This window comes from Alosa sapidissima, chromosome 8 (assembly GCF_018492685.1).
Source record: "Alosa sapidissima isolate fAloSap1 chromosome 8, fAloSap1.pri, whole genome shotgun sequence".
In the NCBI taxonomy this organism is placed as follows: domain Eukaryota; kingdom Metazoa; phylum Chordata; class Actinopteri; order Clupeiformes; family Clupeidae; genus Alosa; species Alosa sapidissima.
This window is the reverse complement of record NC_055964.1, coordinates 24,611,910-24,638,095: the sequence shown is the minus strand read 5'-3', so window position 1 is coordinate 24,638,095 and position 26,186 is coordinate 24,611,910. Positions and strand designations below refer to the sequence as shown.

The window sequence follows — 26,186 nt, the reverse complement described above, 5'->3', positions numbered from 1 at the left end:
CAGAAAATGTTGGTATTCTTCTCATTTTTATTCCCATTATTTAATTAGTTCAAATGCAGACAATTCTCACTAAGTTTTTTAAAGAAATAAAACAGTAAAAGTACAGTACATTACATACGCAGATGAAGAGTTTGGTTGGTTCTACAGACACAGCGCAACAGCCAGCAGTACCCTTTGCGGGGGCCACAACATTCTCAAAGGTGCAGCAGAATATGGAGAGAGATGTAGTTTGCTAAACCTCATTGGGTGAAAACTGATATGAGAATACCTTTTTGGGACCCCAGAGGTCATTGAATATCCACAGGAGTCCATGGATATATTGTTTGTACTTTACAACTCTCCACAGACGTGATACAACCAATGGAACACAGATGTACAACATAACCCAGCACGCTGGTTTTTGTATTAGGGTTGGATTATCCTAAGGTTAGTCAAAGAATTATGTTAGCCTTAAAAGGTCTGCAGTTAGTTTAGAGTCAGGTTAAGGTCAGACAGCCGATTTCTGAGTTGGGAACTTGTCACACACAGACACATCTCTAGAGCTGGTTGAGGATAGTGATCACTTTTTGACCAGTGGATCAAGTTAGTTTTTTCACTAGGTACTCACAGAATCCTTGTTTACATCATACAACGAAACAAAGTCAACTGCAAAGCCACTATACTTCAACAACAAGAGAGAATTGTGCATTAACAATATTATTACACAGCCATCTAATACATATGAAGTACCCCAACCATCTCAGCTGACTGCAAGCCCAATTTCTTTCGGCTACATGTTAACCAGGATATTTACAAATAACTGTGGACTGGCTAGTGGCCGGTCACAGTTATGCTACAACCCTCAGTAGTCTGGGCTCCAGCTCCTGAAGTCGGTTATGTTAAGAAGAGATAAGCTCTTCTGAATAACACACAAACTGCTTCTACAAATGGAAAATATGGCACCTTCTGTTCAACAGTGGAGGGAGCCTGTGGCCTGGTAGCGCTGTGCCTCCATTTTTTTTTTATGAACACATCATGCCAATCGTGGCCATGTCGCCATAAGATGGCAGTCTGGCAAAATGGAGGCAGCGTCAACATCTGTGGAAACCAACCACACCGTCTCTACTGCTCAGGAGACATCCCTGTGCAAGAACAAAAAAAAATGGGCACCCATCTGGGCGCAGCATTAGTGTACGAGACCACTCCAATGCCATGTGACCAGGCATGACGTGGGCTCTTATTCCACCAGGCCTCAACTCAGCCCGGCTCATCCTCGCTCTCTCTCTCTCAGGTAAAACTCAGATATGTAGAAAAATATAGTTTAATGAAATTTTTTATATCTAATGTCTTAATTATTTAAATCACACTCACAATGCATTTCAGCGTAATAGTGTAAAGACATATCAGATCATACTTCACACTAATACCTACTAAAACTCCCGATAAAATTGAAACGCATCTCGCTATTGTGACGGATGAATTCGATGGAGATTAGTCTTGTCATTGGCATCATTAGGCAACTGGATGAGATACTTTTAGATATGATTACGATGTAAACACCACAGTACTGATAAGTTACTGTATGGAACAAACAGTAAAGCACAACATTACAAGGCAAATGGCCATTTAAGCATAGATTTGTTCATGACAGATAAAAATAATACACCACATAAACAGCAACACTGCGTTGATTCTGAAAGCCACGCATTTTGTACATTTCCAAACTGTTCAGAAGCAGAGGACAACTCAGCCAGCCCTTCAAAATCTGATTGGACCGAGGGCAAACCCGACCGGCCCTCTCATTGGACCTAGAGCCGACAGAAGCCTTCTCTCCCAGGCGCTGCTAGAACAGCTTTGTTTTGTTTTTTTTCAGTGGGCGCACAGTGAAGCATCTGGCTGTAGGCCCACGGAAGAAAATGTCTGGCATGGTTACTGTGTGTGATCACATACTTGTCTGACAATCACTGTGGGCCTACAGCAAAGCTTCTGGGTATCCAGTCTCAGAGTGCCTGCAGAGCAGGGAGCCAGAGGGCCCAGACGCGTCACTAAGACAATCAGCTGAGCACAAATCAGACGGGTGGGAGCTACTGGCTACAGATGGTAACAGTTGCTCTCACTATTATACTGTACATTTGGTGTGTGTGTGTGTGTGTGTGTTGATATGTTCCTAAGCAGAGAGTACTATGCAGATATTTGGCCGATTCTGCACTTGTTGGCCTCACTGCGGCATGAGGTCATGTCATGGCATTAGTATGGGCTCTGACTGGCATGTGACTGGATGGCATCGATACGACCTGAACATGCAGTGGGACTCTGGGATGGCATTATTCTGAGCTTACAGTAGAGTGGGATTCCTGGATGGCAGCTTTAGGACATCACAGTGGTGGAGATGGCATTATTATTAGCAAACACTGGCACCCCACTGGATGGCAGTACAAGCTCAAGCTGGTGGAGACCAGGGAACAGTATCATGCTGGCTGTATATGTACAATAATTGGCAAAATGCCATGGGAAACTGTTACCATGGGAAATGGTCAAAAGATGAAATGGAAAAAAAGCTCTTCTGAAGCTTTTCTATTGCAACTAGTATCAGAGAGCAATTAACTTGCAATCTAAAACTTTTCATTTGAGATGCTAAGACTAAAATAAAATGACTGAGAAACTATTCAGTTTTTCAGCTAGCTTCAGCAAACTTTTCTGTTAAGACGGCAAGAGAATTAACTGGTCTTCAGATTTCTTGTGTTATTTAATGACACCTGAAGCAAGTGATCATTATTGAAGGTGAAAGAATCATAACATATCTGGCCTATTTTTGAAAGGAACCCCACTCAACTGTGACAACACTTGTTTGTAAGTTGCAGTAAAATAACTAATACGTTTTTAAATGTCATGAATTTCAGCTGAACATAAAATAACTAAAACATAACTCATTAAATAAAAATGTGTGTGTGCATTTGTGTGAGAGAGAGAGAGCAAATCAGTGTGTGTGTGTGTGTGTGTGTGTGTGTGTGCACACGTGTGTTTATGTATGCATCTGGGCATTGTAGTCTGAAAACTCTGAGAGAACTTCCAAAGTGTTGAATAGTGTAACATTATTTAGAAAACCCAAGAAACAAAAACACATCTTAAAGAATATGTACAGAAAAGGACAGTACAATATAGTACTAAAACAAAAAGCTTTGTTTAAAAAAAAACCACAGCAATATGACCACTGCCTTCAGAAAAGGATCTCTATGGTAACACAAATACCTATGGAACCCTCATTTGGCCAGGTGAGAAGTCAGGGGTCAAGGGTAATGTGCTGATGGCATGAAGGGTGGACGTCGAGGTCAGCCAGTGTATTAGTATTTTTCTCGGGAGCACACCACTGACCTGTGTGCCTGTCTGTATGTTTGTGTGTGTGTGTGTGCATATGTCTTACTCAATAGTACCTGTGTTTGCATGATAAATACAGTGTCACATCACTGCACCAAAGAGTCCGGTTTGCTTCGGGTACAAAAGCTAAATTTGGTAAAGACAAACAAAAATAAATAAAAGAGCAGACTTGGCAGCAGGAAGTTTCCATGTCACTTCCTGGCAGCATTTCATTGAACACTGTCCCCATCATCTATCTTCCCCCTGCTCCTTCCTTTTTTCCTTCCCACACCTCTTTCTGCTAGCCCTCTTGCACTTTAGTCTTCCTCCCTTCTCTCTCTCTCTCTCTCTCTCTCTCTCTCTTGTTCCTTCGTTCTCCTTCTCAGACGTAGGGCAGGATGCCGTACACGAACAGAGCCATCACGGCCGCGCTGAACAGGCCGGCCACTGGCACCGTCACGAACCACGCCAGGAAGATATTCCTGAAGAGTCGCCAGTCCACCGCCTTCTTGGAACGCAGCCAACCCACAGCCACAACAGAGCCCACCTGTACACACATACCACACACAGACACACGCACGCACACACACGGACACACATGTGTGCGCACACACATTGAAGAGCAACATCTATTAATGCTCACAGTAAAAGTAGTCCTACATGAGAATTCACAGGATTAGTTTACAAGCTCATCACATATGAATAATATTATCAAGATGGAGCTTAAGACGGAATTATGCTTAGGAATAAGTGTAATTACATCAAACATCTAACATGTTGGATGTGTTTTTGTCTCCACTAACAGTAGGCCTGCTTGAAATGTACAGAGCAGTCCTCTACCATCAGTGAGACTAGAAACACATACTTCTACTCCATTATTACAGTAGAATTCCAGTAATGGACTGCATTGACTGGACTGAAAGCAGTAACAACTTGTGGTAACAGCCAGAGCAATTGTCGATTTTGTCGAAGTTGAATCCACAGGTGTATCTCTTGGGACACCAAAGGGTTGGTCTGCCCAAACTAGTGTCAGGTGTGGCATAAGATTTGCCAACTTGATTTCAGTGTCAATAGATGGTATTGTCAAAGTTAATTTTAAGAAACGATAGGGCAATCCAACATCATGTTTATAGCTACTAATAAAAAAAAACATCTTAAAGACAAAGAGTCTGGATGGGATTGACATTACTCAAAGTTGAGTAAATTAAATGTAGAGTCCACGATTCTAGCAAAATGGTTGTTGATATTTGAGCCAGCAAGTCAAATTTTACCCCTCACTTCCAAACTCTTGAAGAGATGCGTTGACTGGCTTGCATATTGTATAGCTCCGTATGAGTCTGACCTGTTTGCGAACCCGAGTTTTTCTGAGTGCACACACAGGGACAGCTCGAGGAGTGTGAAGAGCAATTCTCTGACTTTATCAAAAAGTGATTTGGAGTAGAGTTTAACTCTAATTTCATTAGAGTTAAACGATGAAAGACTGACATTAAATTACAATGGCATGTCGGTGTGATACAATATTGTATATTATGTGATAATCTAATGTGATTACAAGTTGCCATACAATTCAGCAACTGAAAGGATCATAATTATAGTCGAAATTAGGTTGAGAATATGATAATACAAAGTATGCCAACTTTTTGCATTATATATTTACATGATGGTTTGATGTGGTTGTGTTACTGTATGTGGAATTGGCAGAGACTTGTGTGGAGTCAAACGTGTTCTTGCAGTATCAGGCTCTGGCTAACAGACAACTGTTTGGCTGTAGACCACCAGTGGCACTGAGCATTTATGGAATTGTGTTTCAGGTGAGTAACATCAGTACACAAAGTGCTCCTCACAAAGTCACTAGCAATGACACATTTTGAAGGCTTAGGAGACATTACGTAAGCATTTTCAATGTTTAAAAGTTTTTCTCTTAATTCTATTTAATGGAGTGATTTACTTTATGGCCCTATTGCTGATATATATGTATACTATAAGTGCTTTATGGCCCTATTGCTGATATATATGTATACTATAAGTTGCTTTGTAATGTCAGTAAGCCTCCAATCAGCAGGACGACGCAAGTTAGAGTAGATGTCTATGAAGTGGACAGATGGGTAATCGGGAGGGAAGGGCTGGATTCTGATGGCGATGTGATGAACGGGGCATTCCTCTATATTTCCCCTCTCTGAGCTGCACTGGTAAAAACCTCCAACTCCACACCAGTACTGGGCCAACAGGGCTCAGTTTAAGCTTTCAGCAAGCCTCTCATATGACATTAGCCACTAGCAGAGATCCACAGAGTTGACCAACCAATCTGAACTGTTAGCCATGTGAAAACCAATGGACACCTGCCTAGTTTGATTACACTGAATAACTACACTTGCAGTAAAATGTCTTTCAAAAAAAGAGCATTTTTCCAAATTGGTTGTATGTTTTCATTAATGTTGTATTGCAAATGCAATACCTCTCTTGATTTAATAGTACAATGTATCAAACTGTACTATTGTAAAAACCACTCATGTAGGCAAAACGGGAGCCTATGAAACTTTAGTAAGTTAACAGCAATAATTTAATGCTCCTCATAATTATTATTGTACATTAAATGCAAATAATAAGGTGAGTGAAAAGCTGTGCTACCATACTCTGTGAGTAAGGAAGTGTGCTTGTGTAATACTGTGCTGATGCAACATGTGCAGGTGTAAGTCACTTATGTGCATTTGTAGAAAGATCTGCAAGTGTAAGGTTTTACGTTTACCGTAAAACTCTGGTCATACAGATGCAGAACTCCAGAAAAGAGTAATAGAAAAGCGATCGGCTTAGTCTTGGAATAAATGTGCTATGATTGGTTGCTACTTTGGGAGGGAAGGGGCTACTGTACATCTCTCCAATACCTTGCAGTGGGTGGAGCTTATGGGGATGCCCACATTTGAGGCAACAACCACTGTTAGAGCAGTCATTACTTCAATGCAAAAACCACTGTGAAGAAACAGGACAAGAGAATAGGACAAACACAAACACGTGCATGAGACAGGAGGGTCACGGGACACGACATACAATCCCCTACCGCCCACTCTTCCCAGCATGCCATGGGAGGGCGAGCAGACGAGAGACGAGGACCCACGTGACAGACAGCGGGAGAAGGTTCTGGAACACTCAGACTGCATGCAGCTGTTACGCAGCGGGGAGGCGAGGGGAGGTTAGAGGACTGCACACGCTGGGGATGTCTGTGGGTGTCGGTGTGTCAGACTGACGGCCTGCTGGCATGTTATGTGAGAATCCGTGTCTGTTTGTGTAAACGCCTGCTGACTAGTGTGAGAGTGCTGTATGTGGTTTGAGCTGGTTGCTATAAGGGTAATTCCTTTGATCATCTTGGAATGTGTATGGTTGTGGTTTGTGTGTGAGACAGAGTGTTGGTATGCCTGTAGGTTTGAGTGTGTATGGTTGTGCAGTTCCTCTGATAGGCATTGGAAGGCCCATACCACCTCCCCCTCCCTTGCGTGCACAGTGACCCCAAACAGTGGGTGTGGCGGGGGTGGCCTGTGGCCTTTTACCCAGCATACCTTGCAGTGGGTGGTACTGACAGGAATTCCAATATTGGAAGCGAGCACAACAGTGAGTGCGGAGGCCAACTCTATAGTGAATCCACTGTAACAAAAGATATTCTTCATGGTCAGACTTTCCGTTTACACACACACACATACTCTCTCTCGCGCACACAAACCCCTCACGCACACATACAAACTCTCTCTCTCACACTCACACTCACACACTCACACACTCACACACTCACTCATTGCCCAGACAACAGCATATTCAAGTCTATAGAGTATGCATGCAGACTGCATCATAACTGTGTGATTGGAAGCATATGTGCTCTTAAAAGGATAAAGCATTAGTGTTTTCAATGATCTTAGCCATGCTTGTGGATGACTTATTTAAGAGATGAAAATAATATTGTGAAATGGGGAATATTTCAAGAATTGCTGTGCGGTGTAAGTGGCAGGTGTTTGGTAAGAGTAATGAGTCTGTGCAAGGTTGCATGTGTCTGAGCGTGTCTGCCGATGAGTGTGGAAGCCTTCTAAGGTGGAACAGGCAAGTATTTCAGATGTCCACTAACAGTACAGTAGGTGGTGAGAGACAGGCCCAAATTGCTGGTCTCTTCTGGTGTAATCCATTGTTATTGAGTACGGAATGTTGGCTATGTCAACAGGTGTGTGTGAGGAGGGATATGACATAGACTTGGGTGCTCTAGTGTTTGACATGTGAAAACATCGGCTCCTTGTTAGTGGTGGACAGGTGTACTTGACGTATGGCTCCAGGGGTGAGAGTGGCAGGTTTGGGTGTGTGTGTGTGGGGGCAAATATATGACTGAGTGGCAGGTGTGAGTGAGCTGGAGAGTGAGGAACAGACTGGCTCTATCTGATAGTATGAGTCGTTGGTATAAAGTTGTAAAGTAGATGTAGATGTAAGCTGCTGCTGTGTGTGTCCAACTTTGAGCATCTAAGCCATAGGTGTGTGCCCCTCATCTCACCTGGAAGGGGTAATTGGGGTAAGGTCTTTGCCCATGGTCTGGATGACGCGCCGACCCCAGACCCACAGGCCAGCGCAGATGCCCACGCCCCCGTAGAACAGCAGCCAGATGGGTGTGGCCGCGTCCTGCATCACACCGCCCTGCTCATAGATCATCCACAGCGCCACCAGTGGTCCAATGGCATTGCTGCACGCACCAAGACAAAGAGTCATGAGGGCATTTGAGAATACTGAGGAAACAGGCAAAGGTGCTGCTGAGTGAACCTGAGTCATTTAAACACAACTGAATACAATATAAAGCCAGTATATTGATATGTCCAATCCCCAGCCCGGCGTACTGAGGCTGTTTGATAGGCTGTTGAATAGTCACGAATGCTGCTCAAGGCTTTGAGGGGTATTCTTGAAGTGACAAGCTAAAGTGCATCAGATGGGGGCAGGGGTGTGATAGGACATTTGTTTGTACATGAATATACAGATTCCAGGTGCAAAAGGGTACTTTGGACATGTTTTTATTTAACAGCAAATCACTGGATGTAAAAGATGAATATGAAATGTGTGGTGCTGAAGAGGGCAGTACCTGACATCATTGCCTCCATGGGCAAACGATCCAAAGCAGGCGGTCAGGATCTGCAGGAAGTGGAAGAGCAGGAACACCTGAGGCCTGTCCTTCTCGTCCTTCTCCTCCTCCGGCAAGTCCTCCAGGCCACCAGGGGGCGGCGTGCCCATCTTCTCCGACGCCAGCTTCACGTCCACGCCGCCCTCCTCCGCCTCGATCTCCGCCTCGGCCACGGCGTTGCAGTAGCTGGAGTAGCTGTCGTAGCGCACGCGCTTCTTGGAGTAGAGCACCGTGTCGGCCACCAGCTTCTCGGCGTCCTCGGTGGCGGTGGCGGCCTCGGAGCGCAGCGGCTGCATGGGCATGCCGCAGATGGCCGCCGTGTAGCACGTGTAGCTGTTGTTGCGGCGCAGCAGCCGGTAGTTGTTGTCGGCGCGCGAGCTGCGCTCGTCCTCCAGGCGTCCCAGGTGGATCTTGTGGAGGAGGTCTTTGTACAGGCCCGAGTCCTTGTGCACCGTGTGGTACACCTGGCCGTCGCTGCGCATGTGGTCAAAGTTGAAGCTGCCGTTGGACACGGGAGACTTCAGGCAGCCGTTGGTCATGGAGTGGGTGCGACCTGAAAGCAGAGAACTTATATATTTATTTATATTTATAGAGGAGAGGCTCCCGCTGGATTCCAATATTTCTTGGTGTAATGCACGCCATTTGTCTTATGGCTTCATAGTTGAAAGAGAAATGTGATAACATGAAAGCTAAAAGCTATTACTCGGACAGATGATACTTACATCAAGAATCTCTCAAAATAAATTGATTTATTGCCTAGAGCAGGTCTGTTAGTAAGTCAAAGAACTCCAGCAAAGGTCAGACCATAATAATTCCAAGTGCAGCCTGAGCTAATGAACACTTACTGGAACATGTACAATCTGTATATTAATAAACACTGCCCTGGTCCTCATCTCACTTACTCTGCACTCACTCTGCTGGATTAATGGCCACTGTTAACACAACCCTTTCTCTCACAGAAGTATTGCTGAAATACTACCTCTGTGTAAGCCATGTCACAGTCACAAACCATCTGTGTTTGCCGAGTTCTGAAACAACACTAGTCTTTGTGCAGAGCACCACAATACTGACTTCTTCTGACGTCAGCATTACTGCCTGGAGCCACTCACCGTAGAAGCGGCCGTTGGGGGGGGGCGGGGCGGCCCCGTTGGCAAGGCCGCTGGCCTCTGGCGTGGTGGGCCCTGTGAGTGGCAGCACTGAGTCGTCGGGCCCGTTGGCCCCTGGAAGCTCCTTAAACACGGGCGCCTCCTCCTCCTCCTCAGGAATCTTATCCAGGCTCTCATCAGAGATGCGAGACAGGTGCTCCTCTTTCAACTGGCCTACAGGGTCGCGCACAAACACAGATGGAAGAAACAGATGAACGCATAAACGGAAATGTACGTACACACACACACACACACAGCCTCTCTCTCTCTCTCTTGCGCGCACACTCACACACACAATAATTTCTTCTCCACATACACAGTACAAGCCTGACAGTAACACCTATCTATGTATTTTATACTACACTCAAACGGAAGTTGTGTTATTTTCAACACATATTGTGTAATAAAAAAAAAAGGAAACAACACAAACTGTGTTGTCCCTATCTGGACACAACACATTCGTTTTAAGACTAATGTCAGAAGTCATCTAACTGGACAAAGTCTTATTACGACTTACTAAAACAACTGTCATATTACGATTGTGTTACAGTAGCTGTAACAGTACAGTACAGAACAGAAGAGTACAGTACCTAGTTAAATCCTAGACTTTTGAACATGATTATTAAGAAATCAAAGTCTTATTCAATGCAGTAGCAGCAAAAAAGTCCCAGGGTTATAAAAGTAAATAATCTTGAACTGTGATAAATTCTATCTGGGCTACAAAGTTTGTATCAGTTGTCAGTTTCATGTTGATCTATCCTAAACAATTTTTTTCAGACCTCCTGTGTAACATTTTAATGTATGACCTAAAATGTATATTATTACATGTATGAGTCTGCAACAACCCTGAGATGCCTCTGGACTGACTAACCCATGTGTTATGAGTTATACTCACCAGCAATTTTCCTCCTCATCCAAGGGCAGACTAAGAACCACACCAACCCTGCACATACTATTGATCCTGCCAACGTTATCAAAGCAATCGCCCATACTGGCATCATTTCCAGCCCCAGCACTGAAACACACACACAGGTTAGTCATTTCACAGAAACAGACAAAAACATTATATCCCATGTGTGTGTGTGTGTGTGTGTGTGTGTGGGTGTGTGTGTGTGTGTGTGTGAAAAGTGTCCATACATGGGGCTCCAGTGTACATAATGGAGAAGGTGTTGATGCCAATGGTAGTGGCATAGAACAGGGGAAGGGCCCTCAAGCCATTGGGCATGGGGTCATCCTGCAGGGGTACAAAACACACAAAACCGCAACATGACCAGGCGTATTGAAATTGTCGAGACATCCCATAGCATTTCCTGGTATCAGATCAAGTCATCTCATAGGCATTTTTACTGGTATCAGACCAAGGCATCCCATAGTATTTCCTAGTATCAGCCCAATTCACATGCTCAACAAGAGCAGTCAAGTGATCCTGATCTAGACCATCATGTGGACCACGAGGTGGACTTTCTAGTAAATAAAGATACTGATAAGAGTAAGAGATAAGAGTAAATAAGATCCTTATGGAGCGGACTCACACCTCGTACAGACAAATGGACAGCCCTGGTTACAATACCCTCTGGCCCCTTATTGGGGACGAGGGTAAAAATAAGACACATTACAATCCATGAGAGGTTTAAGACCAGCAGGGCAGATGACACGACTTCATATTCTGAAGGGCAGTGGATCGTTTAACATCGCAATGTCACACTATTTTACATGAAATCGTGTCAGACACAACATCAGTTTAGAATGGCAGCCTAAATTGCAGTCCCAGAGCGTGGGGCTCATGAGATTATAGGAAGCCAGACCCAGATTCAGTAATACGCTCAGTGATTTGTGGACGTGGAGTAAATTATTCAGACTGACCTTGCTGAGAATGAAGTGCCTGATGATGAAGAAGAGGAGTCCCGACATGAGACCAGACAGCAGAGGGGAGATGAACCAGGAGGACACTACACAAGAGACAACACTCGGCTGTGTCAACTTGGAACACTCACACACACACACACACACACACACACACACACACACACACAGACACAAACCCACTCACACACACAGACACACCAACATACCCTAGTTCTTTTACTAGAACATGATCATTATTCAGAAAGTTGTATGCATACAGACACAGCTCACACACAGAGGCATGTGTTCACCTACCGATCTTCACCAGCTGCATCCACTGCACGCCCTTGGTGCCAATAGCAACCATGGAAAAGCCGATTGTGGCTCCCACAATGCAGTGTGTTCCTGAGATGGGAAGCTTCAGGAAAGAGGCAATCAGCTGCCATATTGCTGACCCTGGACCGACACACACAGAGTGAGAATTAGGAAACACGCTCCCGCACCTGAGAACGCGGAGCATCGGTGCGCTCGCTCTCCTGTCATACGCTCTCTGAGAGACAAATACAGGCAGGGACAGGCAGACACAACAGGTGGGAGAGAGACAAGAGAGTGTCAGAAAGACACAGGTGACCAGTACAGGGACAAAACGTCAGCAGGAGAGAGGAGGATGGTAGAGGAGAGAGGTGGGAGAACACGCAGTCAGACAAAGTGAGAGAGAAGAACAGACGGAGTGTCCGATGGGTCCAGGTCAGACAAACAAAAAAGGTACAAAGGGCCACGCAGCAATACAGGCTAATAGACTTGGGCCTGAATGTCCTTTCCACAGTAGCATGCTGGGAGTTCTTACCGACCATGGCGCTGACCTCGCCCGCCATGAGGACGGGCACCGTCTCGTTGTACAGGTTGACGTCAATGATGCCTTTGCGGATGGTCTCGCCCACCTTGGCACCGAGCAGCATGGAGCCCAGCGTCTCGAAGATGGAGGCCAGGATGCAGGCCTGCCGCAGTGTCACCACGCCCGAGCCCACCGCCGTGCCAAACGAGTTGGCCACGTCGTTGGCCCCCACCGAGAAGGCCAGGATGAAGGCAATGATGAAGCCCACGATCACCATCCACAGATATTCATCCAGCATTTTGACGTTTGTTGCTCTTACAATCCCAAATGATAAAAATAAAAATATTCAGTTAAGGCAGATGTGAGGTGAGGAGGGCTCTGACTTAGAGCCCGAGGCTGGAACTGATTGAGAGCTGTCCACATAAATCCAAGCCCCAAACCGAAACAGCGGTTAGCGTAGACGCTAAGCACTAAGCGGCGCTGTGGCTAGTGCCAAAGCTAATGGCTAACTTCAGCCACTAACTAAAGTGGAGCTGCCTGTGAAGGAGCGGCGCTAACTGGAGCAGAGATTAGCGCAGACGCGCAGCGCTAACTGATCAGTCGGACTTGCATCTGAGAAGGAGCAGGAGGAGCAGGGCAGAGATGGCAGTCCATCCTTCAGCTCTCTGCAAAGCAATCCTCAGGACCCCCTACCCTGCAGAACAGAAAAGAGAACAGAGAGAAACACATTTAGAAAACTACAGATGACTCAAAGTTCCACAGCAAGGAAAGGGAGATCCCCCCCCCCCCCCCAGTGTGTGGTGTGGTGTGTGGTATGGTTACGGTGTGGTGTGTGTGTGGTTACGGCATGTGTGTGTGTGTGTGTGTGTGTGTGTGTACTCACAGTGTGTAATAATAAGTCAACTTGAAGGGGAAGAATGGGGCATTTCTGAGTGGGATTATCCTTTTGTGTGGAGGGTATTAAATGTAAACAGCTTGAGGAAGGCAGACTAACACAGCATAACACGTTCTCAAAGCATTAACTTGTGGTCTGCCCTGATCACGAGAGAAACAGAGCTGCTGCAATCAATATCACATGTCTCTGTGTACTTACTTACATGCACATATGATGTGCCGCTTTCTTGGGACACACAAGCAACGCTAACAACACTGACACAGAGCTGGTATTGAGACATGTACAGCTATGGCTCTCCTAGCACCAACACACACACATAAAACACAAACACACACACACACACACGCACACACACACACACACACACAAAAACAAACAAAACACAAACAAACAAACCACTCAGCAGAGGTTGTGGCTCTTTCTCAAAACATTCACAGCTGCAGACTGGACAATACTGGAACCCCCTGGACCTAGGTCTGAGGACAACAGGCCTGTGGTATGTGGGTCTTACTGAAGCTCAAGCATCTGTCCCAAGACTCAAAAGTTCCAGAAAAAGTTCTGATACTAAGCAACCAAAGGCTTGAAATGATTTTAATACCAAACTGAATTTCTCCTTGGAGGTCATTGCCAGGTCAGGAGATCAGGCAGTACAAAGTAGTCTGAATCACTCTATACCAGCATCAGAGATGTACACAAACTATAGACATAACAAAAATAAACAAAATGTCAACGTCAAGGTCTGGTGTGTCATCTTTGTCATAAGAATACATAAGCACATAACTCACAACTCTGAATGTCAGTCTGAATAGTAGAGAAGATTTCCTGTTTTCCTGTGAAGGCAAAATATGGGGAGAAGATGCTGGTGAAGATGAAGATGCTAATGATCATCACGTACAATCCAGCGCCTAAAACTATTCTGAGAATGCCAGGGCTAAATCTGGAGATGTCATCTTCTCATTTGTAACAGCAGATCCATGCCATGTCGGGAATAGATCAATTCCAGGCTCAGCTACCGTCAGAGTAGGCTAAGAATTAACTACATGATCAAGGTCAATACAAGAGAATAGGGAGTGGCACGGGTCACATGAACACATGAAGTTCATATCTTATTTAAAAATGTCTGCTTCTTGCCATCTGTGTGCGCACCGAACGCAGTGTAGCCACAGCATGTTTGGAAACATTCTTTCCTATAACCACTCACGCCAACATATGGGCCTATGGTAGGGATCAGCACATTCTAGCAAGATTATAGCTCTGCATTTGGCACCGTAAAAAACATCTTTTTTTGAGCTGGTGCATAACAGTGCAGAACAGTTTGAACTAGAAAAATACATTCAACTGGCAGAGCTTTGTGTTCGGATGGCTGATTGACCTTTTGGCCGTTGGCTAAGTGAGGTGCTGTTGAACAGAAGCCAGGGGCGTTGGAGGGGATATGAAAAGGCAAAGTAAATTAGCATGTCATTCCTTATGTTAAATTCTTTCGACATTACGATTGGCTAATCTCCTGATCTTAAACCTTTTCAGGGGTTTTGGAAAGACTCTGTTATAGCCTGAGGGGAAGGTGCTGGGAGTTTGGATGTGCATGTGTGCCATAGTGTTCAGGCAAGCATTAGACTCGTACACAGCCATAGGATTTGGGAGGGTAGTGTATTAGAGAATCGGCTCATGACGTTTATTCATTTTCCATCAGGTTATTAAAGGCGCAGAAGCAGAAAATTCCACTGTGTCTTACCGTTTCCTAAATTACATTTCATGGCTGGTATTTACTTAATCTGAGCAAAGCTGTGGACTTAATGACTGGGAAAGCACTTATCTGGGCATGTGTTTGGGTGAGGGGGAATGACCAAAAGGTGATGGAGAGAATGTCGGTGTGTCAAAATAAATAAGTGAGTATTCCCCTACATTCAGGTCACACCCATTATGTCCCTGTTCTGACAAGGAATTCATATCAGCCCTGCTGACCTATACATTCTTTGAGATGACAATGACCCAATGAGCAAAGATATACACTGTTGCTCATAAGCATTTTGAAGAAAGCAAGTTAGCCTTTCTGAATGCTGGAAATCAGACGCTGACAGTCCTTCGGTAGATTTGATATTTCTGGACTGTTAGCATGGCTTTGCTGATCTCTTTTTTGCTTGCTCCTAATAGCTGGAGCTTGAGCCCCTCCATAATTGTAGATAGCATTACCTTAGACACGCAACCAGTAGGATGTATTTCCACATGGGACAGGTGCCAAACCAACAGATCATTTGAGAAAACAATCCTGCTAACAAGCGACATGTTTAGGTCTGGCACTTGAGAGGCCTTTTTGAAGGATAATAATCTGCCGTATGGGAACGGGTCTCCGTGTAAACGGTCTTTTGACTGTGCTGGAACTTTCAAGGGCACTGCAGTTTCATTATGCTCCATTAGCTCAAGACACATCAGTGTCTAAGGCACCTGTTCTGCTCATTCCTCCTATCTGCTCTGCTTTTACTTAGAGGTCGCGCAAACACACGCGCACACACACACACACACACACACTTTGACAGCAATTCTAAAATGAAATTGTTCCTGGGGAGACAAGGGCAGACAGGGAGAGAGAGAGAGAGAGAGAGAGAGAGAGAGAGAGAGAGAGAGAGAGAGAGAGAGAGAGAGAGAAGGCAGAGGAAAAGACAGCAGTGAAAAAGAAAGGATGCAAGTGAGTGTGAGTGTGTGTGTCTAAAGACAGAGAGAGAAAAAGAAAATCACAGTGTGGCATGTGCGGTCAGCTGTACTCACCTTCCGTGTGGCAGGACGCAGTTTAGGGATGCAGTTTAGGGATGGGGGATTAGTGGGAAGATGGGAAGTGTATGATGTGATGACAGAGAGAAATAGACTAAAGAATTGTGATGGAGGGCTAACGGATGCAAATCAAATGTACATTTAAAAAATGCTAAATAATTTCATATATGGACAGACATATGGAGAGGTAGATTGCCAGATAGATAACTGCTGATGGAGAGAGAGAGAGAGAGGAGGATAGAGAGGGATAGAGAGAAAGAGAGAGAATGAGAGGCAGCCGCAGGTTGAGCAGGTAAAGAAGCTGCACTGAGGCATTGCAGTCTAGACTGTTTCCAAAGAGAGGCTTCTGCATCACAGCCAAGATGGCCAATGACAGCACAGAGAGGGGGCTGGCCAAGTAGGATTGGCTGCTACATAGCCTATTACAGGACAAGAATGTGAGAGGATGGCGTGACGATGTGTGTATTGTATGTGTGATGGGGGTGACATCGATGTGTGTGTGTATGTGTGTGTGTGTGATTGAGAGAATTTTTTGAGACAGAAGAGAGAGAGAGAGAGAGAGAGAAAGAGAGAGACAGAGAGAGAGAGAGAAAGAGAGACTCACACACATACATTCAGTGCCTTGATTAAGTGAAACAGTGTAAATGTTTGTAAATGTTTTCTTGTTTTTGTATGTATACATAGACTATATTTGTTTCTATTGTTCCTGTGAATTCTTTGGCAATGCAACAGATGATTTGTCGTGCTAAAGAAGCATATTTGAACAGGAAATATTTCATTGAGAGAGAGAGAGAGAGAGAGAGAGAGAGAGAGAGAGAGAGATAGATAGAGAGAGAGAGAGAGCGAGAGAGCAAGCGAGCGAGCGAGAGCGAGAGCGAGAGAAGGCAAGCGAGCGAGCGAGAGAGAGAGAGAGAGAGAGTAACAGGCAGTTACTGCAGTCCGACCAAGGACACCAATCATAGATGCCATCATCACTAAGTCACAAAATAATTCCATCACACACACAGCACTAAGCAACATTAACACAGCACACAGACAACTGCTGGAAAACACAGATGTTCAGTTGCACACACAAACGCTGTGCGACCCAGCCACCTTCACCTGATCTCCGCACACCGGATGCACACCTGTTAGCTGTTCAAATAAATCTGTTTTTTTTTTCTGATAAAATCTCACTGCAGGAATATTTATTCACACAGATATAGCTTTTCCTATCAGGGAGCATTAAGAGACTACACATGCATTTCCATCACTTACAGCAGGATATAAAGAGACATAAACCAATCGGACCCGAACTGAAAAGCGTAAGAGGCTGACACTGACTATAAGCTATAAGCATTTTTCATAGCCCATCTAATATGTATGAACTCCTCATTTTGGAAGGATCAAGTACATTATAAGGATACAGAAAACATTACAATAGCCTGTTACTCATGCCAGTGAAGTAGAGGCATCTAGTGAGTGGCTCAAAGGCCTGAATGAGCAGCACTGCCGCACTGCATCTACCCTGCATACCAATAGAGCCAAAGCACAGCGCCAGTGGAAATTAATTGCCTGGTTCACTTACGAGGAAACTTCCATTACAAAGCGAAACACATTCGTACGATTGCATACATGCCATCCCTTTCTGCAGTCATGTGCTGCCTGCCTCATCGTCTCATTTGGCATTCTGGGCCATGCTTAGGTTCCTGCTCCTACTACAGAGGCAAGGTCACAACACGAGGTAAAACGCCTGACACAGGCTGACAGAGACAGAGGTAGTCCCATCACAGATCCATAATATTTACATCAGGCATTGGCCGCAAGGACCAGGGAGGCAGAGGCCAGAGACTCAAGCCATGCAGATGCAGTGACCTCACTCATATAACCACAAATTAGATGATCTATGAATAAGATCAAGTTTGTTCTTTCCCAGGTCAAAATGAACACCCCCAGAGTCAGATCAGCCTATACTCAAAGGTACATGACATGACGCGACAATCTATTCCATTCTGCATGGAACCGTGATTCAAACCCAACATGTCTGTATGCTGCATCTCCTATAAGCTATTGTGTATTGCAATACATGCCTGGTGGACACATCCATGGTTTCAAGCGTGAGCAGGAAATATTGGTGTAGTCTGTCTGACATTCTAAAAGAATTCCACGTCTCATAGCAGATTTCCGATTCAAATAGTAAACCCCAAAGGCGACTGGTGCACTTGACAGGTTCAGTGTCAGGAAACCAGTCTTGTTAGGGCTGGCTGTTGACTCAGCTCAATAGTCAAGGTTGGCATCATCGTGATGTTCCAAAGCTACGACTGCCCCCGTGAGACCGCTTGGGCTGAGACTCCGTCAGTTCTGACTCCAGCTGGGGGCAGTTTGCTCAACTGCTACCCGCGGCCACTCCACTCCCCAAACATGAGGGCTGAGCCCCAGGGCTTATGGGGTAGGAGGGCGGGCGGGAGGACTGGCCACAGGGCATGCACGCTCACGCACATGTGCAACCGCATAACCTCACAGTGTGAGGAGACCGTCTCCATAGACACGCACTAGCATGCAAACGAACCATTTATGGGTTTACACACTAATGTAGCCTATACACGCTCACACACACACACACACACACGCTAGCCTCTACAAGCTGAAGGCCACACAGATGGATCCCCTTCGCTCCTTCTCTTTCTCTCTCTCTCTGTCACACACACACACACAAACAGATACACACACAAACAGATACACACACGCAAAGACATCAAATGGGTCCTCTCAGTAACAGCCTTTCAGCAAGCCTTCCAGCAGGGATGCCCACTGGTGACATAATTTTCTGGACGAGAGGACAATCGCCTCTTTCATGCAAAGATCATGAGCTCCTCCTACACCAAACAGAGCACCCGCACAGCCATCTCCTCTCTGTGGCAGGATCATGCACTCATTAACTCTACAAAGTGCCGCTCAATGTCAACCTTATCCCCACATCAGCTCTTGCTCCCTAGTCCTTCAGGCCAAGTGCCCTTACATGCTAGACTCTCAACTCCTCCATCCTAAAAATCACTTTTCCAGTCACGTCCTCACTTCCAGTCGGTTAGTTCCAGCGAAATGTAACATTCATGCACTCACCCTTTCTGCCCCATCCCTAAACCCTCAAACATATTCTTATTCCTCTTATGCTAAATATGGACCCTTTCAAGAGAGTTCCATTATCAGCATCATAGTTGGCCCCACAAGGCTTCCTTTTTAACATTCCATATGTTATCTTAATGCAGAGGAAGTAGATTGGGGCCCAAATAGAACGTTCAAGCATTGTTGTTGTTTTTATTGATGAAAGGGTCCATATGCTAAGACATAGCCTATTGTTAATATAACTGCATTTCGTTGACTCTGTACTTGTACTCTGCACAATGACAATAAAGTTGAATCTAATCTAATCTAATTAATATGATGGTTCTTATTACTATTATGCTTAATGTACCGTAACTTTCCATCTATTAGCCGCGGTTTATACATTGATTTTGCTAAATTTCTTCAGCTATGAGGTTAATACACGCGGGCAGTTAATATGGTATTAATATGGTTTCACTTTTTTAACTTGCATAAAACACTGTCCTGCGATTTATACACAATGCGGCTAATACACAGGAAATTACTGTAGGCTTTTTCAACTTTTTTAAAAACGGGATGTTTTGTTCATATGTTCATATTTAAATTATTAAAATACTGTAACCCTAACCATAACATAGTCATAACACATCTCTATGTGGGAGTACAATCAATAGCCACTACAAATTCTTTCTGCCCATAAACATTTACAAATGGGTTGGGCTTGTGGGAAACATTCACAACTTAAGATGTTATCTGGGCAATCCCACTGAATTGAACTTAATTACTTTTGCTTCAATGATAAAGAGTAAGAATAAAGGTGTGTGCATGTGTATGCCAGTCATTGAGAAATGCTCACAAAGTTCATTCATTTATTTATTTTGCACATTAGCCTCCCTCAGCCTGAGCCTGTGGACTCTTAGAGGACAGGGAGGTGAAGCAAAAGGACAGACAGAAAGAGGGGGATGAACTGTCACTGGAGGGAAACAGAGAGACAAAATGAAAGAGAGAATGTGTTGACTATCTAACGTAACTGTAATGTGGTGTATAGCAGACACTCCCTGTCTCTTGGGCTTTTATGAGATAATTCCTTTCCCACAAACCGCCTACAGTAAATCACAATCAAGGCACAAAACACACTTGTGTTGTATGGTGTGCGGTGCCCGGTCAAGCACAATTCTATCAGCAATAACACATCTGGTCCATGAAAACATGCACTGCCCTTTCTAGTGTGGTAGAGTTCATACACATTAGTCCCAAACAAGTGATGTCCTGGCCCAGGGGACCTGTACTTTGGAGTGTTTGTTTATGTATGTGTGTGTGTGTGTGTGTGTGTGTGTGTGTGTGAGTGAGTGAGTGAGAGAGAGAGTGAGAGAGTGAGAGAGAGAGAGAATGCTGCAATATTTATTTATATTGATAGGACATGAACAGCCTTTGCCAATCAAACAGAGCACTTCCAATGTTCTCTCAGGTAACTATTCAGTTTTCTCTCCTCTGAATAGATTTAACGGATTAGGGCGGCCTGAGGATTTGGGTCTAAACATTTTTCATCTAAAAAAAATGGTCTGTGACACAAAGGAAAAATGACCCCCTCCAAAGATGTACAAAATCAGTTATCAGACCGGACTTAATGATAAAAATATATTCAGCTATCTGAACATTTGGCATCGCACACTTTGTTTACAAATATTATTTTGCAGTGGCTAATGGACCAAGCGATGGTAAAATGAAGCTACCACTGTTTGAGAAGCCTTTAATGAAATAAAAACAGTTAAAGGGGAACTACGTAATTTTTTAGCTTAATTTCCCTTAAAATAACAGCTTCAGAGTCATTGGAATGGTTATATGACTTTTTCCGGGTTGAATGGTGGCCGTCTTGCTTCCCCCGAGCGTCTGTGAGCAGAAAAAAACAGCCTTGCAACTTTGTTCCGGCGAGCCACCGGCCTCAGAGTCAGAAAGTCTCGCAGAATATCTCACAATGTAATGAATTGCTTTATGCCACTACACACACACGCCATGCTTCTCAGACATTCGTCATGGCAGAGCTGGCAAAAAGAAGCAGAATAAACCGTTGTCGGAGGAACAGGGAAAGAGGTGCCGTAAAATATATACTCTGAAGCTGTAGGGGGCGCTGTGTAGAGAAAACTGCGAGCAAAAAGCAAGAAAACAAAATTTGGTAGCCTAATAATTAGTGTACTTTCCTGGCTGCATTGTAGAGGTGAGCATGACCTACTTCTAGGATGTTCTTTAGCAAAAGTTCAGCATGGTAGGCTACTGACTCTGCTTTAGGCCTCCACTTACAATGACAATTGCCCACAATGCTTGCTGGCAGATATGCCATTAGTTACACAGCTATGTTATTCAGTTAAACTGGCCCAGATGACATTAAATTGAGTCAGAGAGTAATGAGTCTGACAGCTACTTCCAACATACAAATCTGATTTTTCATACCCTCAAATATACCCGATTAGTCTGACAATTACCACCTCTAGAATTACATTATAACATGGACGGCATTAACCGTCAGTAACAGTACGAGGGACTGGAACATAAGAGGTGTGTGTGTGTGTATGTGTATGTGTGTGTGTATTGGCAGGACTCCAGCACATCACTGTACTGCAAATTCAGACCTTGTGATCATCTGTTCCTATGATCATGCGATCTCTGCCAGTGAAACCACTCCAATAACAAACACCCATTTCCCTGTGTCCCTCCTGAAAACCCAGTCCCAAAACACTCCTAGAGCAAAGTCTACCATCTAAGAGGAGATTTAGGCACTAAAAATGAATCTAGGCAAGGAGACCACAAAGCAGCGGGAAAGTCGAAAGCATTTGTAATAAGAAGTAAGTGAAAGTAGAGCCAGAGTTCTAGATTTACTGTGTCAACCCCAACAAAGCCTTGCATTCAATAGCCCACTCGCTTGACTGACATCCCGACCAGAGGACGCTGAACTCAGACTTAACCAGGTACTGAATGCTCCAAGACCTCTGCGCTTTTATGTAGACCTTGATTGAATTGTGGATTACCGCGTGAAAGATGCCTTGAGAATGTAGTCCATTCATCCTAATAAAAGGATAGGACTCATTTCCCTTTAATAAATAATAATTAATAAATAATAATAAATAAAAAAAAAAAACTTAACACAACACAGGCAAACAGTCCCTATGTAAGCCATTACAGAGAGGACTAAACAGACACAAAGTCATTGGACAAAACAGCTTGACACACACACACACACACTTTATGTTTACTGGTTTGTAAGGTCAGGATGCTATGCTTAACCTGTTGACTCATTGCATGAATCATCCTAAGAAGCTAGGAACTGGCATTGTTTGTTTGAAAGCAAGAGTTGAGTTTCAAGCACCTGTCAGACTGGAAAATATGGAGTCTATTTTCCACAGGACATGCTGCCAGCCAGGGCACTCCAATCTTATCACACCTCCCGCATGCCAGCACAACAAGCTCAAACACATACCATGAAGGGACGCTCGGTTGAGCTGTCTATCCCTGTCTAATACACACATCAGGTCTGTATCATTGCTCTGCCGCATAAACCAATGTGATCCTATAACACAGAGCTGACATTAAGTCCAGGGCGGCACTGAATCAGCATTCGACCTGACACAGGACTGACTGTAGCCCAAAACAGAACCATCTCTGGAGACATGGACCAGGAAAAACATGGCGACATGTAAACAACCCAGGGAGAGCAAGCACCTTTTGCGCTCTGCAACAGGCTGGCTGGCATTCCAAGACTGCGCTGGGTGGTGTTAGTTATTCACACTGAGCAGCAGCAGTCCCCCTGGAATCTATAGGCTTTAGGTCATAATGTTTTCTGTAGAGATTAAGTCCCGGGGCTTAAAAGGTTATTGTTTAAGCATTGGTTCATTAGGTAGAAAAATATGTAGACCGCGGTCGAATAGTCACATAAAAAATTACATCCTATGTCCTTTCTGCCATTTTTCATCAGGACTTAAGAAAAGACAGCCTACTGTAATAGAAGGTGCTAAGAGAACCCAACTTACACTTGCTTTAAATGTTGCTGCCACATGACATTTTTGGACAGCATTATCTCCTTCCGTTTACTTTTAAGGATAGTCCAGGGTAACAAGTGCATCTAGGAAAGGAAACATTGAAGTACCCTTCCTGACCATTTTGGACGATTTGACCGCTCTTATGTCACCTGGACACTTTCGTTGTCATTTAACTCAGTCATGAACCTTCCTAAGCAGCACAAAAGACTATCAGACTGCAGCCCTGGTCTTTAGGGTCAAGCGTTGAAGATGGCGCAACGGGATGAAAGCAGCATTAAGTTAGGGACTAAGGAACTAAACTGGTCTTAAAGTTTGAACACAAGTTTAAGCTGGAGTTGAACTGACTGATGGAGTAAAGATTTGAAGCACAGCAGGAAATTTGTAAAGGCGTAACTTTGGGGTTTAAAAGCACTCACAGCTTTGAGTTCAAAAACAATTTTAAGGTTTGGATAGATAGACACCAACAAGGTTACTGTATAGCTCTGGACAGGATTAAGGTTCAAAGCGCTGATGAAGGGAGGCTTGGGGTGTAACAGATTAATTTTTATTTTGTATTGATCAATATTTGTTTTAGGGTTTAAGGAGTGGGTTCAGGCTTAGAACTTGTATATGTGGGGATTTAATGGGCTGGTGGGAACTGGAGGGCCCACAGGTGTCAGGTGTCCGCGGCACATGCTGGAAATAGGCCTGTCACATGAGCTACACATGAGACAGCACAGGGAAAACAAGCAGCTGTCCTGCTGGGGCTCTGTCTTTCACACACAGAGAGACAGACAGATACGCAAACAGTAAGAGAGAGAGAGAGACCTGCAAAACCTGAACTGTGCGATAAAATGCACATTTGTGCCTACCTGTGCACATCAGTAATACTTATAGTCAGTTCACTCAACACTCATCTGAAACAGGTCAGCTGATACCTGTACACTCCACACTCACCTGCAACAGGTCTGCTGGCTGTCATCACTCAATCGTAGCACTACCGCTGACCTTAAATCACAGTCTCCTAGAATATAGTGTCTATATTCTATAGTGACTTCTGTGGTATCTCTCAGATCAGTGGTTCTCAAACTGTGGTACGGGTACCACTGGTGGTATGCAAACTCTCGCTAGTGGTACTCAGGGAGTCTCCAAGGTGTCTTTTCATAAAGACTTGACAACGCAAAACAGTATGTACAATGCAAAATATGTAGTTGAATTGGCTTACGCACCTGTATTTTAATGCCAGTCATAATGGTGGTATTTGGAGAGCCAATTGTTTTCGTGGGTGGTACTCATTGTGAAAAGTTTGAGAACCGCTGTCTCAGATATACAACACAAAGCCCAAATAAACGACTTTCCATGTCCATTTCATTGAACATCTTCTGCTCCTTAGCTTCTGCTACATATAAAAACAATCCGTTATTCATCTAAGCATTGGAGAGACAATGACAAATCCACCAGTAATGACCCTCATAATACAAAAACAAAAAAAGCCTACATGAAAGCGCTGGTAGATTGTGGATTGCCCTGTTGAGCCAGAATGCTTTGGCCTAGAGTGCACAGTCTTATTTAAGCCACCCGAGTCATGAGAGTGTCACAGAATGAAGCAGACAAACCAACATGTACTCATGTAGACTGCTGCTCCTTTAAGGCAGACTGACTCAGTGGCTGAGGCTGGAGTGCATGCCAGCCTGAGAAAGGCTACGGAGATGCCAGGGGCCACTGGTTGTAAAGTCATGGAAACCGCTCTTAGAATTTGGGTACAAAATGGCCAGAACTCTTCTGAGTCAAGGGTTCAGTGCAATGTGTTTAGAGCAGTGGTGGAAGGAGGTCACTACTTTCACACTGGGTTACAGATGATTTCAGATCAGGGTGACTGTTTATATGACTTTATTTGGTTTATTTAGGATAGGCAATGGAATCAGTTTTATTCCCCGTGGGCCAATGAGCCAACAAGCAAAGCTAGTCAAATATACAATGTACCACATACTGAAAGGCACCCAGCTGATGCTCATGATGATGCAGGCTCCTGCAATCTGCCCTAACCAAGGTCACAGATGAGATGAGACAGTCACTATAAATCTCCTCAGCTAAAAGACACGCAGCAGATAACGTTGTCAGGACCTCGCCATCAGGCTGAGGAAATAACCTAACGTCCACTCCTGCCCCTTCTATGCCAGACACACGGGGTGCCTGATAACAACCACGTTTTACTTCTCTGTTCAGTGTCCAGCATCGCGTGGTTCCTTGCATTGATTTGAAGCACGCACTCATCGCCAGCGACCACATTTGGTGATTGCTAGACTCGCTAAAGCTGCGCGTGCGCAGACTCTAGCAGGACTACGTTAAGTACTTAGTGGCAATATTTGTCTTAAGATGTATTTTCAAGTTATATGGCGACAACAGCTGACCTACAGCAACCCAACCTGCGGTCATAATATTACGCACTCATTCATGTCCGTGTTCATTAACAACATTAACAACTGCCTTAAGACACTCACTCTGCAGTTCACAGATCAGATGAATATGATCTCTTTCCATAGACAACCAAAGCCATTCACAATACGCTGTTTCTGCAGAACAAATACATGGACCACTGAATAGATGTCTTGACTTGACAACCAGAGATCAACACCGCGCGTCTTCCTAAACGCCAATATGGTCCAGCTACAATGTAACGTCTGCTAAGCCCTCCATTCGACTAAGCAGTCTAAGTCACAGTGAAAAAGAAGGATGGTGTCAGTGCCTCGCGTCGTTTTGTTACACTTCATTCAGAATAATACGATTTTAAGAGTAGCCTATTATCACCAAATGTGACATTACCACAGCCTGTTGACTCCGCTCCACATGGTCAACTGTGAGAGCTTTATTATTGTTCACCAGTACGCAGCACGACAGGAGACGAATACAACATTAAAGGTTACTATGGTCATGTAGAGCTGTAATACACTTACCAGAAAGCTCTGTGTCAAAGATAGGCACATACAGTTCCCCTCTGCTTAGCCGTCAGCTGGTTTAACCTCGCGATCGCGGTGAGAATGCACAGAGATTCCAGCACGCTCGTGAACACGTCTTGCTCCGTCAGGCGACCATGTTGTCCTAAGCAGAGTGAACATCCGGGCTCCGGAGGGATCAGGGG

At 44.5% G+C, this 26,186-nt stretch overlaps 1 protein-coding gene across 5 annotated transcripts; it reads right to left on the bottom strand.

Moving 5' to 3' along the window:
• Nucleotides 1–7: 7 nt before the first annotated feature.
• slc20a2 (solute carrier family 20 member 2) lies at nucleotides 8–26,186 on the bottom strand. Of its 5 annotated transcripts, none has more exons than XM_042100492.1 (11): nucleotides 26,002–26,184; nucleotides 12,308–12,989; nucleotides 11,776–11,916; nucleotides 11,479–11,564; nucleotides 10,753–10,849; nucleotides 10,511–10,630; nucleotides 9,580–9,789; nucleotides 8,432–9,023; nucleotides 7,856–8,041; nucleotides 6,885–6,969; nucleotides 8–3,880 (listed from the first exon to the last, which is right to left on the bottom strand). In XM_042100492.1, exons 2-11 carry the CDS (start codon nucleotides 12,591–12,593, stop codon nucleotides 3,716–3,718), a joined length of 1,968 nt encoding a protein of 655 aa, XP_041956426.1. In that variant the 5' UTR covers nucleotides 12,594–12,989; nucleotides 26,002–26,184; the 3' UTR covers nucleotides 8–3,715. The 5 variants fall into 5 exon arrangements, with proteins under 5 accessions (XP_041956426.1, XP_041956427.1, XP_041956429.1 ...); XM_042100493.1 differs by lacking the exon at nucleotides 26,002–26,184 and adding an exon at nucleotides 24,277–24,607; XM_042100495.1 differs by lacking the exon at nucleotides 26,002–26,184 and adding an exon at nucleotides 24,005–24,231.

Bases quoted from the DNA above. Each gene is read 5' to 3' on its own strand.
- slc20a2 (XM_042100492.1), bottom strand. From the start codon at position 12,593: ATGCTGGATGAATATCTGTGGATGGTGATCGTGGGCTTCATCATTGCC. The intron at 10,850-11,478 runs GTCAGTCTGAAT...GTACCCCTGCAG, and splicing joins GGCACTTCATTCTCAGCAAG to GATGACCCCATGCCCAATGG. The intron at 6,970-7,855 runs GTGAGATGAGGG...CTTTTGTTACAG, and splicing joins ACCCCAATTACCCCTTCCAG to TGGATTCACTATAGAGTTGG.